Source organism: Copadichromis virginalis, linkage group LG4 (genome assembly GCF_057382275.1).
Source record: "Copadichromis virginalis isolate Kocher_CV1m ecotype Utaka linkage group LG4, C_Virginalis_male_GT1.1, whole genome shotgun sequence".
Taxonomy (NCBI): domain Eukaryota; kingdom Metazoa; phylum Chordata; class Actinopteri; order Cichliformes; family Cichlidae; genus Copadichromis; species Copadichromis virginalis.
Genome location: NC_140621.1, coordinates 10,118,977 through 10,136,110, shown reverse-complemented (window position 1 = coordinate 10,136,110; position 17,134 = coordinate 10,118,977). Strand labels below are relative to the sequence as shown.

At 42.5% G+C, this 17,134-nt stretch overlaps 1 protein-coding gene across 2 annotated transcripts in view; it reads right to left on the bottom strand.

The window, feature by feature from the left end:
• prr36b (proline rich 36b) overlaps window positions 1-17,134 on the bottom strand; it is a 39,279-nt gene that overhangs the window by 11,687 nt on the left and 10,458 nt on the right. For both annotated transcript variants that reach the window (XM_085453438.1, XM_085453437.1), the window contains exons 2-3: window positions 10,172-10,912; window positions 9,717-9,795 (exon numbers count right to left, since the gene is read on the bottom strand). In XM_085453438.1, the coding sequence (XP_085309564.1) occupies window positions 9,717-9,795; window positions 10,172-10,805 (713 nt within the window). In that variant the 5' untranslated portion in view covers window positions 10,806-10,912. The remainder of the gene's footprint in view (window positions 1-9,716; window positions 9,796-10,171; window positions 10,913-17,134) is intronic.

Genomic DNA, 17,134 nt, shown 5'->3' with positions numbered 1-17,134 from the left:
GAATGAGACCGACAGTGAAATGAATTTAACAGACAGTGAATCCCCTGGTTACAGAACTCAGGGAATGGAGATTAACTGAAAGTGACTCAAGCATTTGAGTTTTTAAAGTCACCCACATCTTGGGGCAAACATCAAGTCTCACCCTGACTGTGTGCTGATCAACCCTGTGCTCCGAGTGCTTCAGAACGGCTCTGACAGCGAGCAAGAGCTTGACATGTCAGCAGCAGACACTTCTACTGCTAAAGGGTACTTAAGAAAGAGCACACACAAGCAACAATGCTTGCATAGCTCACAACACTAACATTAAACATACATAATATTAATAATGAAAGCAATATATAATGGCTGATTTGCAATCTTTCTAGACAACAAAGGCTAGCCATCTATTTTAAAAATGAAGTGCAGAGTAGTGCAAACATCTTCTGTAATAATAAATTAAAGCATGTGCAAATAGCCAACGCACTGACCTGATTAGCTGTTGCAGCAACGCTAAATTCAATGAGTCAACGGGTTCACATAAGGTAGACACCTATTGAGACTTACCTCTTAAGGACAGGAGGGTAGACATGAATGATTCAGAGCTGCCTGAGTACTGATTTAAAAGCCTTTACATTAGTTCCCTGTCAGTTTTTGTAAGGATTTTCAAAAGGCACACTAGTAATGCACCATCAGGGCAGCCCCTGAGGTGCTTTGGCACAAATTCATTTCATTTGTTTTTATTTTTTTTTATAGATGCAGGACAAAAACTTTGGAGCAGTCAGAAAACACGTGACACCAACCTAAAAGTGCCAATTAACCCTCTCCAGGCAGACGTTGCAGATTTGCAACAGTTAAGAACTAACAACCTGATTACCCCACATACATATTTTATGAGTTTCTTTTACTCAGAAGTACCACTGGACTAGTATGAAAGCAAACTTTGACTCCAAGTCCATGACAAACTCCTCCAGGGACAATCAAGTTGTTGAAGGTGAGTCAGAGCGGCCCCAGAGAGGCACACTGACCCCAGTTGATCCCTCCTTGCCCACTTCCCTCCTCACATGGGGGTGATTCTTTGGGGCAGCGTGCGTCAGCTCTGCCTGCTCTGGCTCTCCTGGCCTAGATGCTGGCTCCTATGTCACGTCTGAGCGAAGTAACCTACATCTAGTAGTCCTGACAGGGCTGTGGTGTGCAGTCTCTCGGGCCCACGCTACACTAACTGCCTGTTTCTAAATAAAGAATTGAGTTAATACTGGCAGAAAGAGAACAGGCAGCGGGAGGGAGGTGGAGGGAGAGTGAAGATGCCTGGGACCATGTTAATCTTTAATACTGAAAGGAGAACAAATATAACTCTTCCAAATCCAGCAGCACCAGCACCACCCCTCCCCTCAGCTGGAAGCACGGGCTATGTTAAAGGCACGCTCACTTCATAAAGGCGAGGAAGTAGCGTGTGCTATTCACAGCCTGGCAAATGTACGGGAATACAGTGTGGCAACATGAAATGAGAGTGAAAACCTGATAAGGGTGTGGTGAACTCAGAGGTTTAAAGAAGCTTTTGCAGTTGATTCACATCATGCAAGCTCTGGGGCAGTGAAGGTGTGTTACTAATAGTGAGGCTGCTGGATCATGTCAGGATCGTGCTGATCATTCTGAGCTGTGATTCATTGTTTTAGCATGTCTGATGCCGACTGTTTTCTGCTAAATCTGGGAGTTAATGTTGCTCACGTTCTAGTGCGTTTGCTGTGAATTTTGCTATGGAGGCAGCGTAAAAGCCACATCTCAACTGTAAAATCCCGCCTTAGTGAGTAAGATACTAAGATTTTAAGCTCTCAAATTTAGAATCTGTTCTTCAGGACAAAAAAAAGATGATGTCTGAATTAGAGAGTGAAAGATGGGAATTACAGGGAAAAGAGAATGGGGAGAATTAAGAGATAGAGACTGGCATTAGAGATGAAGTATGCTAATGGGATATTCAGAGAGAGCATTCACAGTAATCTGCCTGATAAAAGGAATGTGGATAATCCAAAAAGGCAGGAGGACTTTAAAGAGCGCTGGAAATTAACCAGGTCACTGAAAAAGAAGGAGGCGCGACGGAGATGGAGACAGAGACAGTGAAGGAGATTTCTGTTGAGTTGTAATGCGTATCTACTGGCTCTCAGTCCAATTTACTTGGATCAGTATTTCTTTACTTGTGTTTATGTTCTTTTGTTCTTGCACTGGTTTTGATTATTTATTACCATGATTTCCTTCCTCATTGTTAAACATGGCCGTCTCCACATCCACAGTATTGTAAGACTCCATCTCACAGTAGAATTAGATCTTGTGTGTTCCAAGATTAGTTTACCACAACTTGGCTTGTGGTGACGAAGCCTAAACACGGTGATGTTTGCTTCTGTAATTAAGCTCTCTTGTCAGCCAAATGACTGAGAAGACTGCAGGACTCATTGTAGTCTTTAAATGATGCGCCTACATTTAACTCAAAGGGCAGCTTGTGCTAAGGGAAAGAAGCTTTGTTTATTGTTCTCATCCCACCACAGGCCTCGCTCAGAGAAACACTATAAATTGGGGCTAAAGCAAATTGTTCAACGCGACACCGAGAAATGGACCGAAGCTGAAAAATCAGATGACTCTCATTGCTACAGGCGCGCTGTAAAATATACTTAAAGACGCCCGAGGATCACTGACGACACTTCAGCTGAGAAAGGATTGCTGTGTGCAAAAACATGGCTGCCTGCTGGTGGTGCTTTGTTGCGATCCAACGGGATTCGGGGCTATGATTTAAATAATGAGATCGACAAAAGGGGGAGGCAAATGAGTAATCAGGAGCAAAGCAGCCGTGCAGGCAGACATCTTCCCTGCAGCACAGACGGCCATCTACGGTGGAGACGAGCTTCCTTCTCCAAAGACAAGCAGATAAATTAAAGTATGATGCTGTGATAATTAAAGAGGCAAGATAACCCCTCCATTAAATGAACCTGATCAGAGCTCTGCTCCTTAGAGCGCTTGTTCCTTTAATAAGGTGTTTTTATTTAAGACAAAGGTTGCAGTAGGGTAGCCCTAAGCAATGCAGGTGTCACACTGCTCTGCAGCAGGAAATGAGCACCTTGAGGCTCCATGATTCATAACCTGGATGAAATTTCATCTAAACCTTATCTAAATGTGAATCGAAGAGAATGATCACTGCAGGCAGGGTACTACACTTCAGTTTATGTGAGGGATGTGTGCGACTTCTCGGCATACTTAGTTGGTTAAATGAAAGCACAGGATCAGATACATGTCAGATCTAACATGTTATCCAGTCACTCGCCACTACTCACCGCTGCAGCTCTCACACACTCTGAGGGGAAGTTACAAACGAGTAAGGTGGAAGCTAACACAGACGACAGCTTGATGGTTCTGCAGTACTTTGATCCACGGATCAGCTGTTGTACTTCACGCAGGCTGCGTCAGAGCAAAGTGCCGTATAAGCACTTGACAAAAGTATTCTGCGCTCACGTGTGGATGTGCTAGCTGTAAATGATTTATGCACGCTTCAAAGTGCCACACATCTTGTCTTGTGTTGACAGTGTTTAACACGTCTGTTAGATTTTGCTCAATTCTGGTGGATTTCTATTTTCTTACTAGACTAGTTTCCTCTTGTTTAACCCTTTATCACAGAAGTATCATACAGGACATCTGGCCTCATTTTATAACTCAGGCTGAAAAAAAAATGCTACTTTGATACCCCAACAATCCTGTAAAGCTCAGCTTCTCCCCAAACAGTTTTTTTCTACCTTAAACAGTAACGGCATTAAAGTCATTTATAGAGCGCTCGTAAAATGGGCCAACTGCCAGAACCATGATAAATACAGGCTGGGTTAAATGGAAACATCTCCAGTGGTTGACCTGTTTAACCAGGATGCAGGGTGGATAAAAACATATCACCTCTCTAGTCTTTGAAATGTTTGACTAAAAACTGCAGTGTTTGAAGAACTGCCACATGTCTTTATCATGAGTGGAACACCCACAAACAAGTCTGCCTCACATTCAATCATACTCTGTCCCTCCCTCCGATTACTAAATCCATTTAGTAATTGGCTCTGCGGCTGCTCCCTAATAACATCATGGCAGCGGGACTCTGCTTCGTGGAGTGGTTGGCCACACCCGTGGCACGGGGGAAGATTTACAGCCTGCGCTGTGCGTTGTTTGTCTTCATATCGGACTGCTGAACACTGTGTGGCACGAGCTGCTGCTTACCACACAAACCGGTGTTGGACCGTTACATCAGCAGTAATTTGTTAGATGACGAGGAGGGCTGCATTCATTCCCCTCCAATAAAAATTTATCATCCCCGAGGGACCATCAGCGAGGAAAACACCATGACTAATGTGGGAACATGGGCAGCTGAGTGGGCAGCATAAAGGTGATGAAAAAAAAGACCCTGATAGCTCAAAGGCTACCACATCTACTTCTCTGAGTGCATTTATATAGCACTGAATGCCCTTGATCTGTCCTCTGATTTCCAACAGGGCAATTTCTTTCCTTTTGCTTCAAGCAGAGTTAACCTCTGCTCCTTCCTCCTTTCTCCACCTCTGTGCCTCTTTCTCAAACACTAATTTGCTGCATGTAGAGCCCTAACACGACAAGCATCTCTGGCAGCAGTGACGGGAGCTCATCAGTGACGTATGCGATCGCGAAGCATCCATACTCCACCGCCACCATTTTTGTCTTCACTACGCCACAGCTAGAGACGGCAGAGCAAGCAGGAGAACCCGGCTCGGCGTCACGTGACCGTGTACTACGTGTCCAGCGCGCGCGCGTACGACTCCCTTCCCCCCACCTTTAAGTCCACGTCATACACAGCAATATATCGGCAAATGAACACATGCTCTGCATTCTAATGACATGCTGTTTCTCCAGTGCAATCATCCGTGCACACACAAAAGCACCTATAAGGGGAATGCACAGTGTGCTGCAGTCTCCTATTGGGCGGTTTTCATGCTAGACACCAGCACTCAAGTCTCAATGCAAAACAAGAGAAAGGCAAGAAATTGGTAAATATTCATGCACACAACCTAGGACATATGCTACTAGCACACACACTGCTGCATGTGTAGGTAATATAATGTTCAAAGATCCAACAGTGATTTCCACTTCCTGTGTTTTGACACAAATATTTTCCCTCACATGCTACATGCTGTATGCAATCAGCATCAAACAGCAGGTGCACATATAACACGTACACACAATTTAATGAGTGTCCAGACACAAGACCTTTATGAAAAACAGAGACATGCACATACTATAAAGTGAGCAGGTAGCTATACTCATGCACATTGCAAACATGCTTAACAAGTTTAAGCTTGATGCTGGTGATGTACTGCTGACACAACAGGCTTCATCTTCATTGACAAAGCCATCTTTCTGGTAACTTTAAGAGTGCGATTACGAGGTTAAAGAGAACGGAAAGGATGAGTTACAAGAAAGAGTCCCTGCTGTGTTTAATGTAACTCAATTTTGCAAAAAAACAAAAAAACAACCCCAAACCCTCCAGCTCAATAGAGAAAGAAAACATTTATAAGTGGCCTCAAATTACATAGATTGATGTCACTCTGTGAACCAGCATTTGCTGTTTGTCTGATAAGTGAAATCTGCTTTGGATGGAATTAAATCAACTGAGTAACACTGCATAAATTGAGAGCCCCAATGTGTTTGAGTGTGTGTGCGGCAGCAACAGGAGGAGAGTGCGTCTGATGTGGCAGTTAATGTGTCTGTTGAGCTCTCCCCCACTCTGCCGATGGTAGGCCTGAATTACGGAGTGAGTGAGGTAGGAAAAGGGCAAAATCTAATTAAAGCTGAAATTTATGGCCCTGTCAAAGCACATCACATTTACTAAAGCAGACATGCACATACACACACTTAACAAAGCATGCCCACAAGGGTACAAGGGGCTGTCAGAAGAGCCAATCGTGACTAATAGTTATACTTCTCTCATGGGGATTCATGGAGATTTACTGCAGGAGGAGGCTTCTCTGGACTACACATCCAATGCATGAGCACATGCACCAATAGCACTGAATATCGCATCTTATAGATGCCTATAATTACAACCTCAGCTCAGTCTTTTGAACAAAGTGTTCACGTTACCTACTCAGGCTATTAGCTAAAGATTTAGCTTGGCATACTTACAAATAATAATAATAATAATAATAATAATAATAATAATAATAATAACAGAGAATGTGTTAAGAATTCAATGTAAAACATGGATTGACATGAAGTCACGCTGGATAATAAATGGATTTCACCCTGCCAGCTCTGCGGTACAAAGCCTTTGTAATGACTGATGGAGGCGAAGTGGGAACAGAGCAGCCTTTAAATGTCTGAAATGGCAAATCTGGCCTCAAACCGTGACATGGTTGATGTGTGTGGAGGTGGGGCGGTTAGCTAATAATGCTGTGCTGGATTAATGTAACAATATCCACCCTCTATAATGCTAATTGTGTGACACAGACTGAACAGCGGATGTCTGCACGAGCACTATGGTTGACAGGAAAGAGTGAAACGGGTGAGTTTATTTCCACTTCCAATCTCTAGCAGTGAGTCATTGGTAACCTTACTTTTACAAAGCAACGAATTAGCACTTAGCTGACCTGAGTGTACCTGAGATATCAGCTTAACAGATGCATTTTTAAAATTTCTTTCAACTGGAACAGGAGGCTAATAACAACGATTAGCTAACCTGTTACTAAATTCAAGCAAAATTCAATTTTAGAAAAGCGGAAAAAAAACATTTTAGCCATTGGATGAAATTTTAAAAAGTAAAGAAGAGGCGGGATACGTGCAACTGTGTTGCGAGTCTTGATAATAAATCGTTCGCCCATAGTTTGGGCACTTTACAGTGTCCCAGCTAGCAACACACAATCCCACAAAGACAATAATCTGAGAAGGATCGGGCAGTGTAAGCGAGTAAATAAAAATCATCCAGCATCTAATAATCATCAGTCAGTGCCCAATAATTAATAAATGTTAAATTCATAATTAATTCGCTTTTACTATTACCAATCAATAAATTCTATATAATGTTATGTTTGGTGCCCAATAAAAGGAGGGAACGACAAGATTCGGATTACTTTGGGACATATAACATTGTCTGTGCTGTGTATTGATATACTCTGTGTTTGTTGTTGGTTTGTGATAAAGGTTTCATTATTCATCAGTGAGCCTGACCTCACACCCAGGCCACGAAACACTAGCTGGTTAGTCAAAGCTGCTGGCGTGTTAGAGATACCCACAAGGCGTTAGTCCTGTGATCAGTGTGTCAATTTACTGTTTATTATTCATGGGGTATATAGAGTGTTACAGATTTCTAAAGCTAATGTAAAATTATTATTACATGTTTTAAAGTGTTATGTGATGCACAACTAAAACACCTGCGAGTGAGTTTCATCTGCATAGATAAATTGCTGATTAAACACTGGTAATGAACTAACTACTGAATACAGCCCTAACCCTGATAGTGCTCATGTGTGTTTAATGGTTTTATATTTACAAGGAGTGGAGACTGATGCACAATGGTGGGACGTGACGGAGCCGGTCGGTATAACAGAAATGAAATCATCAGAGCAGTTCATAAACACTGCACATGAGTATTGTGCACCGCAATATAGATTATCAAAGTGCCCTTGTGTAACTCGTTTTAATAAGATGTTTGTACATCAACCATTGCATAAAGCTGTAATCTGAGTGTAATCTCCTCAATCCAACTGTTACCTGTGGCACAGGGAGAGTGAGAGAATGGACGGGGGTGGGGGTGGGGAGGATCTAAAACACTTTGCGGGTCAGGTGGGAGAAAGTGGTTGGCAAACCAGTGTGTGCTGGGAAGGAAAATGTTAGTATAGTGAATAGTATTAATACAATATATAACATACTGTCAGTGATTTAACAGGGGAGCTAGCTACAAACAAAATCGAGCTTTCCTCGGTCATATAAGGACCATCTTCGGGAGCGGGTATAGCTCACCGTAAGGCTATTATGGCTCTGCACTTTCTCCCAGCTTTCTTGTCTTCCCTCTGCTGTCCAATATAAAGAAAAGGCTTTAAAAAGGCTGTCTTCCATTCTGTTACAGCAGCAGATGTGTGTCTGAAAAGCATTTTTAATGTCAGCAATTATGATATTTGACTGTTTATAATTCCTTAATTTGCTATTGAAGAAACGTAATAAAGAGGTTTATCTGGATCATTCAGGTAAGGAAATCCAATGAAGTTGATTCTGTTCATCTGGATGTTGAGTGAACAGACCCTTCTGCTGTTGAGGAAGCAGCTTAGCTGGTCTTTCTTGTTATTAACCTTTCTAAATATACTGTTACCGCCGTCATGTTAGCACAAAGTTGCAAAAAGCAGTGGGCTAGCTTAGCCTAGCCTAAAGAATATGAGAAAGAAACATCTAACCCCGACCTGATCTAATGCTTTCTAATCCCACTAAGCACTTTGTGTCTAGTTTGAATTCTTTTAAGATGCTATTTTTGGACACTTGCTTTTTGGGTGGATTAAAAACATGTTATAACAAGATACTGTAATTAGTGAACTTCAGAGGAGTTAGTGGCCAAGAATGGTTATTACCTCTAAACTGAGCTAGGCTAGCTATTTACTTCCTTTTAATTTGATATCTTTCCAATTTACTATTTTCTGAAATGTCCAACTTTTAGCATTTTCCTGTGAATGCTTACATGGTCGATCTCTCAGAGGCTATTTGTTTACTCCAAATAGTGCAATCTCTTTGAGATGGTGTTTCGAACTCAACAATGGGTCTACACACAGACATACCAACAAGATGACATAACACGACAGGGAAAAAAAGGAGGCTTTGCATGAACAAAACAAACAAAGTCAAAGACGAGGCAGAAGGATCAGCTATTCAAAGAGCAGCTTGAGTCCCAAAGGCTCCTCTGCCCAATCATGATCATCGCGGCGTCAGACAAAGGCCTCCTTCAGCCTCCTCGCTTGGTCTGTTGCCAAGTCACCTCAGGATTCGGCACCATGCATACAGCGTGACTCAGGTGAGGAACACATGTTGATCTGATTTCCACATAAACATAGTGTCACAGCACACACTGCCACACAGAAAGAGCGCAAAAATAAATAAATAAATAAATAAATAAAAAAACACCCCCAGAAAAATATCTTGTTCTTCGTTTCATCTTCCCAACGCTCATCCTCCTCTCTCTAAATCCCTCCCCAAACTTGTTTTATTAATAATGCTGTATAATGATGAAAGCCTGCAAGGCATTACTCTAAGGCTTGTTCTGACATTGCCTCGTTGCTGGCCTACTTATGCCCGGCCCCTGTGAGCCTGTATGTGGGGGACCATTGTCCCCGATTCCCCCAGGGTGCTCTTTCTTAAACAGCGCCCTCTTTGAACCTGTAGCCAAGTGAAAGCCTTTTGAACTAACTGCTTCTCACTTGGCACTGAAGAGATTTGTAGTGCTTAGCTCAGTCCCTGCAACTCTTATCAGTTTGGTCATATAGTTGCATTTGCAGCTGTTCTGAAGCAAATTTTGAAATTTGGTAGCAGTTTTCAAAAGGAAGAAAAGAACACTGAACATTTTTGCCTGGAGGAGTCTGCGTCTGCGTTATAGATAGCAGCCTGTGCTATCTACAAACGCACAGAAAGTATCTTTGTGTGTGCTTGTATGTGTAAACAGATTCACACACTTGAGCACGGCTGAGGCTTCAATCCAACGCAAATGTCACACCTACCTGGTTGTCTTGGAAACGGGGGGCTTATCAGGTTTGGGTGAGGCAACAGAGCCGGGCTTGGTGGAGGCAGGCTTGGGAGCTGGAGACAGGACAGGAGAGCAGAGGAGGGGAAAAAAGCAAAAAAAAGAAAAAGAAAAAGACAGCAGTGTAAAACAATAAGAACATTATTATATGCTGTAGTAAAGAAGTTTATAATAATAATAATTTTCCTCAGATATAGGTCAGGCAGACAGCTTTTATCCAGTGTGTCACAAGGATCTAGGGCAAAAACATTTATAGTTTAGCAGGAGTCACTGTAGCATGTCTAATATGTGAGCTGAATTCATCTGACGAGCAGCTATATGCATACCATCACATTACAATGAGCACTCCTCATTAGAGCTTTGAAAACATTTGCTAGAATGCTAGAATTATATTTGTCTTTTCACGCTGATCTTGATGACATTTTCACCAACCTGGGGGCTTTTTAGCTGCTGCTGCTGCAGCGGTATTGGATTTGACACCATTAGCATTTGTGGATGGGGTCTTTTTGGCTGCTGTCGTTCCGGTGGTTGACTTTGCGCCGTTGGTGGCAGGAGCGGCCCCTGTGGCTTTCTTCTCAGACACTTTAGCCAATGTTTTGGAGGCTGGGGCGCCGGCAGTTCCTGTTGGTTTTTTCGACGAAGCTGAGGTCAGGGTGCTCTTTTTGTCCGCTGCAGGCGTGGTCTTCTTAGCAACACCGTTGGTCTGAGGTTTGGACACACCATTTGCGACGCGGCTCTGCGATGTGTTGGGCCGTGAGCCGGTTGCAGCCTTGCTTTGAGTGGTGTTGCCGGGTTTCGTCTTGGTCGCGGTCTTGTTGGTACTCTTGGCTTTGGGGTCTCCCGAGGTCTTGTTGTTGGTCTTGGCAGCTGGGGTTTCCTTGGCCTGGTCTCCCTGTGGTTTTTCCTGATCTCCTTCACCCCCCAGCTGCTGTGGCATCACCTCTGCCACCCCGCTGGCTGCCTGATTGGGCTCCTGGTCCCCGGGTGGTGCGCCATCATTCACGGGATTGGATTCCAATGTTTCCATTGGCTCCAGCGCTGCCGTGGCAACCCCATCCGGCTTCATCTCCCCTCGAATGGCCGTGGTCTGACACTGCAAGGCAGGGCTGACTGGGGTAAGTTGCGCGGGACGGCCACAGGTCAAGATGCGTTCTGCAGATGTTAAGGGTTAGTCTGGAAGGAGAGAATACACAGAGAAGCTCAGTTAGTCAGCAGCAAGACCAGACATGAAAAGCTCTCGCTGCTATCAATAGATGGAGGCCCAGGAATGTTGGTACCCTCAGGAATCAGATAAAGGATAAGCTTATATCTTCTAAGAGCTTCAGCACCACACATTCAGAAATACTTTTACATAAGTATCAGAGAGGTGGAATAAAACTGTAAATGTGCAGAAATCGAACAGTATGTCTCATTAAAGTATATAAGGGGGGACTAAACTTCTACAGAATATGAAAAACAGACAAAATTAGTACCAACTAATAGCAAAATGTGCATGAAGTCTCAGGAGTTATAGAGGGAAGGACAGAACAACATGTTTACTGCAGAAACAACACATTCTACTAATAGCCTTCATTCATTTCAAAGGCAGCTGCACTGCAGTTGCAAACGGTCCCCTCTGTGGCACGAAAAAGCTCAGTGACACACTTGGCCAGTGTTGCTGTGATGGTTTTTTCTTACTGCAAAAGACATCAAAGTCACTAGTGTGGAAGACTAGTTTTCTAGGATAGTACATTTAAGGGAGTGCAAAAAAAAGTTTATCATGCAGATTTGCATGCACACACACAAATGTACAAGCCACCTGCAATAAATGTTAAGACAGTCAGCTTTTATAATGGAGGAGAAAAGTCAACACAGCCTGCTTCCCGCTACCGGGCTAAAATGGTTATAAAAAGAAAAGTAGCACGAGGTGGGAGAAAGACTTGGATGTGTTTGCTAACTGGGTCAAGGCAAGTACAATAAACCCAATAAGCCCAAAGGCAGGCGGCAGTTTGACTGATGGTATGCAAACAGAGCAGTCTAAGACATAAATGAACATGAAGCATATGAGGCCTGAAAAAGGTCACAATCTACAATAAAATAGGTCCACATATCTAGTTTTTCCCCTGCTACTTTTGCAGGGATGGATCAGCAGAAAAGGACAGACCTTCACAAGTTTAAGAGCGGGGTGGGTTGGGAAAAGCAGGAAACTGGCCTGCTGAAGTTTACAAACAGAGCAAGGAGCCGGCTGCGAGGAAGGCTAAGCAGTGAGACAAACGCTTAGGCAATACAGAGGCCGGCCCAGAGGAAGAGGCTTGGCCTGTAGAGCATGGGAACAGAAAGAGAAGGTGGGAGAGAGAAAGGGAGAAAAGAGATGGGGAGAAAAGAAAAAAAACGCAAGACAAAATGAGATCACTATTGGCTTATGTTTGCTGGTATGACGTTAGGACCCAGACATCAGTAGTCATCCCAGTTTCCACTGATCTAAACTTGTATGCGCACACTCACTCTCCTATTTCGAGACGAGAGGACAGACTTCATCTTTATGCCGATGGCTTCCTGGAACAATTCCCTCACTCACTTCATCTTTCCTTCCCTCATCTTCGGTCATCCACTACTCATCCCCTAAACTCAATCTCAAATGTCAAAAGGCCTTCTTTCTTTCTCTATTGATCCTTCCTTTCTCCCAACCATACCCCCCATCCACCCACTCCCCTTCAATTTCCTTCCTCCCCCCAACTGCTCCCTCTCTCCCTCCATCCCCTCTGTTCTCTGTTTGGTTTTGCACAGATGGCCGGAGCAGCTGAGCAAGGCCAGAGGGGGAAGGAGAAAAGGATCCGTGTATCCCAAACAACACATAAGAACAGATACACACAGCTAGTGCAACAGGCCACTGCTCAAAACAAGCAAACAGGCTGAGAGGGAGCTGACGGGTAGCTGCTGGGAGGGACTCATGGTCACAGGAAGGTTTTTAAATGCCACGAAATGTGGGTGGTTGGTCACAGATTTTACCAGAAGGGCAGGGTGGGTGATGAACAGGGAACGGAGCAAGGTCTGAAGCAAAAGATTTGGGTTTCATCATCTGCACTTGTCTTATTCAACATTTTAGGAAAAACCCTAATCTGCTTTTTTTGCCTAAGATTAGATTTTAGGGATGATTCATAAAAGTGGATGTGGATGTGCAGTATTCAAATGCCAGGCTAAGAGTTTTTGGGTTTTTTTTGCAAAGCTGACAGAGCAGACTGGCTGCAAGATCCAGTTAGATAGTCAGAGTTATGCTACATGGCGGTTGGGGGGTCAAGCCATGAACAACATATTTGCAAACGTGTGCAATAAACTTGTGATCTTGTTGCCTCTGAAATGGTTGCTTTGAAGACGGGGACCAGGCCTGTAACCACTCATAGTTGGCTTCCATCTTCAAAGTGACTTTGGTACGTCAAGATGGCAATAAGACAACAAAAAGACAGAAAAGTCAGTCTGCTATCAGTTTACAATTGAACGGAGTCAAGCGGACACAATCTGTTTGCAATAATATGGTGATAACTGTGTTAAATCAGCAAAAATTGCAAATCCTTTCTCATCTGCATATACAATCTTTCTCATTTAAAACTTTTATTCAGACTCCAGCAAGAACTCTATAGATTTGAAACAGAAATCCCACCACAAATAGAGTCTGCATAAAAAATATATGTGCTTGGCAACCTTGCTTTATAGTCAGTGTACAACACAACAAGTTGGCAACCAGTTTCCAGTTGTTCCGCTCATAGCCACAGACTGTGCCAAAACAGATTGCAATATGTTGTTAATATGTCTGTGTTAATAATTAAGTCAGGTGACCGGTGGAATTTCCTTACAACCAAAAGTGGTATTAGGGGCGTCGAACTGTAAACTTCTGGGCACCTAACATCTATTTCTTTGAAGAAACAACCATCTGATGTTATTTATTCTAAATCCTGCTCCACCAGGTGAAAAGTTTTCTATAGCAATATAACGTGTGGGGCTAAGAGTAGCAAGACAATACACTTTGCACTGAACACTTCCACATTTTGTTCAACAACAAAACAAAACCTCATTCAAGTTTTCCCACTTCTAACCTTGGGCAGTTCCTTTGTTAACAGAAAGCCATGTGATCAGCTTTGTATATCTAGAGTTTCATTACCCAAACGTCAAGGCTTCATTTCAGAGTTAAGTCCATGAGTAAGTACAGAGCTAAAGTAGTCACAGCTAGTTTAGATATATCTGACAAAACAACCAGACATATCAAAGACAAGTGAATGTTTAAGTCTTCAGGTAATGACACCAGGTTCATTATTAAATTGTTATATGAGAGCAGTTATTTTAGACCATTTTATTTTCAATTTAAGATTGTAGGTGACCTACAACATGACATACTACACGAAGAATCAGCAAGAAAACACTCCCTAGTAACAATTTTAGTAACAAAGTAACAAAATATTTGTTTAAAAAATGTAAAAGACAAAAGCCTGTGTATAAAAAAAATCAGTTCAATTCAAATTGAGTTCTAGTCAGCCACCTCAAGGTATATTGGGAGGTAAAGATCCTAAATAATACAGAAAACATCCCAACAAACAGATGACCTGCTATGAGCAAGCACTTGGCAAAAGTGGGAAGGAAAAACTCCCTTTTAACAGGAAGAAACGTCCAACAGAACCAGACTCGGGAAGGGTTACGATGCTCGGCCACTTGGGTTACGGTGAAGGAGAAATGACCCCAAGAGTGCAAATCAGCAAAAAACATCCAATCATAAACTTAAAATGAGATCCAGACCGATACATCTTTAGGCGAATATCAGCCTACTAAAAGATAATGATATCAGAATTTTTCACCTACAAAATTGGTGAAGATATTTTCTCCAAAATATAGTCAGGCTCTAATTAAAATTGTCACTCTTGGCTCACTAATGACAGATGAGAAATATATAAAACATAAAGGGACAGAAGAAACATATTGTAAAAACAATAAGCCACAATGCAGGATCTTGACACTCTAATCCCTTTAGCATTTTATTCAAACTCACCACCCTGGTACTCCTTAATCTTTAATACAAATCTGGAATAGCTATTAACACTGTGACCTAACGTGACACCAAAGTGAACCAGGAAATAAGACTGTATCTAATCACTACTCCCTCCTCCTCTCTGTTTCTCAGACTCTGGTGTGCAGTTTATGTTTGGCTGCCGCTCTTCCCACAGCAGACTACAGCATCTGGCCATGATCTTCAATTCACTGCTCCTCTCCAAATTGTGTGTGCGTGTTATAGAGGGAGATAAATCCTGAGTGCATGTTCACAGCCACAGGAACATTTCTCTTTCTCCTGCAAGTTTCCAGATAGCTGTGAGATTGTACTCACAGCTATCTGGCTCTTTGGCTCACACACCCTCCCTGCGTCATCAGGACCATCAGTCAATGGTAGGCATAAACAGGCTGGAAACCAATGCAAGAATGTATGTTTTCTCCCCCCATTCGCTCTCAGAGAAACTGATGGAGTGAGGCATCCAGGCCACATTAATACACTATCGTGATTCCAGAAGCTAAATAAACAGAACTGAAGTTTAAGAGTTCATGTTTAGTTTGCTGCCAAAATGAAATTGCCTCCTGGACCTTTAATACTCCAGTATCCTGTTAGTGTTTTGCTTTTTATTTGACCTGTCTTTTCATCAGCCTTTTCTTGCCACGTTCCTCCCCCTTAAACTCCTTGGCTTCAGTTTTTTCGGTTGTTTTTGGACTATTTTAAGAAATATGAACTCATTTATAAACTACAGTGTGCACTTTCCCATATTTAAGCCCTTGAGCTTAAACATTTCTGCTATACAGTCTTCCTCAATGTGTTCCAACAGCTTTACTATCCTAAATTTCAACCTTAATTAACGTGTCTTTCCCAACTGAAACATCTTCATTGCACTAATGCTATTACAGGTTTTCATTAAGCCTAATTAAATTAAAAGCAGTTATAATTTTCCTGTTGCTGTGGGGGCAACATTTTAAAGGCTAAGCGTGATAAATGAGCATTTTCAGACCTTGTAAAATAATGTTACAAAACACTGGACAGCTGTTTTCTACAAGCTGGGTATAATAGTTGATTTCCATTCGGTCTGGTCCTTTTTTTATTTATCTACGGAGGATCTTATTAAGAACACCTCCTTTCCAACTTCATGCTTTACATTTCCTCCGATGACACACATTTGTACAGCTGTGAGGCATAATTCTGGCATTCTCTGAGCAGCCTTACTAAAGCAACTAGGAATTATTTTTTTTGTTTCACTGGCACTTTAACTATAGCAGCTGGAGATGGTTTTACATTCAGAGAGCTACAATGAGATTACAATAATCTCTCTTACATTATATAATGACAGACTTGCTTTTTCCCCTCCTGCAAACAGTGTAAGTCTTAAACCTATATCTTCTATGTTGAGTTTATCAGGTAGAGCATTCTCTAGGTAAAACTGCCCCTAACACTTGTGCTGCTGTGCCAAGAACCCACACCGTCTGTGAAATCTTACATAATACACAAGCAGGCATTTTTATCCCACATGGGACAGAATGTATTCAATGACCTGAGATGTAATGTCTTTAGATTTGAGACAGATGGCTTCGTCAGCTCCATTTCAAAAATGTTTCACATTAGACACAGTGCACTGTGTGAAATGTTTACACCATAAAACAGTTAAATCTGAGGAGACTTTCTGGTCAAACTACCTCAGAAGAAGCAGCTGCTTCTCAGCTGCCCTGACCTTCCATGGCCTGAGCAGCACACGAGTGCGGGCGAGGGATCTGCTGCAGAAGAACTACTTCCTTCACAAAGAGTGGGTTAGATCAGCTGCTGGCTGTGTCTAACTTTGTTTACATAAAAGGTTAATTTTTCTTATTTACCTAAATAAGGCATCTGTTACAATTGATAGCAATATATACCCAAGGGAGATTTTGTTAGGTACACCTGTTCAGCTGCTGAGTAATCCAATCACATTGCAGCAACCAGCCGGCAGTTCTTTGGGTAAAAATGCCTCGTTGATGTCAGAGGTCAGAGGAGAATGGACAGACTGCTTTGAACTGACAGGAAGGCAGCAATAACTTAAATAACCACTTGTTATAAACAAGGTGAGCAGAAGAGCATCTCTGAACACATCGAGCTTTGAAGCAGATGGGCTACAGCAGCAGAAGACCACACCGGGTTAGAATATAACAGATTTAAACCAACAAATGCTCAAATGTAAAGACTAAACAAGGAAACAAGGATGAGTCTTTTTAAAGGGTTAATTTAGCTGCTTGGCTTGTTGCACTCGTGACCCTTTTTCATCAGTGCTGAAACAACAGCTCCTCTGAAGAAACAAATATGCAGTGAAGCAGGGATGTTAAATCCATTTTACACAGTGGGCCACATCCTGGCTGAACTCCCCTTTC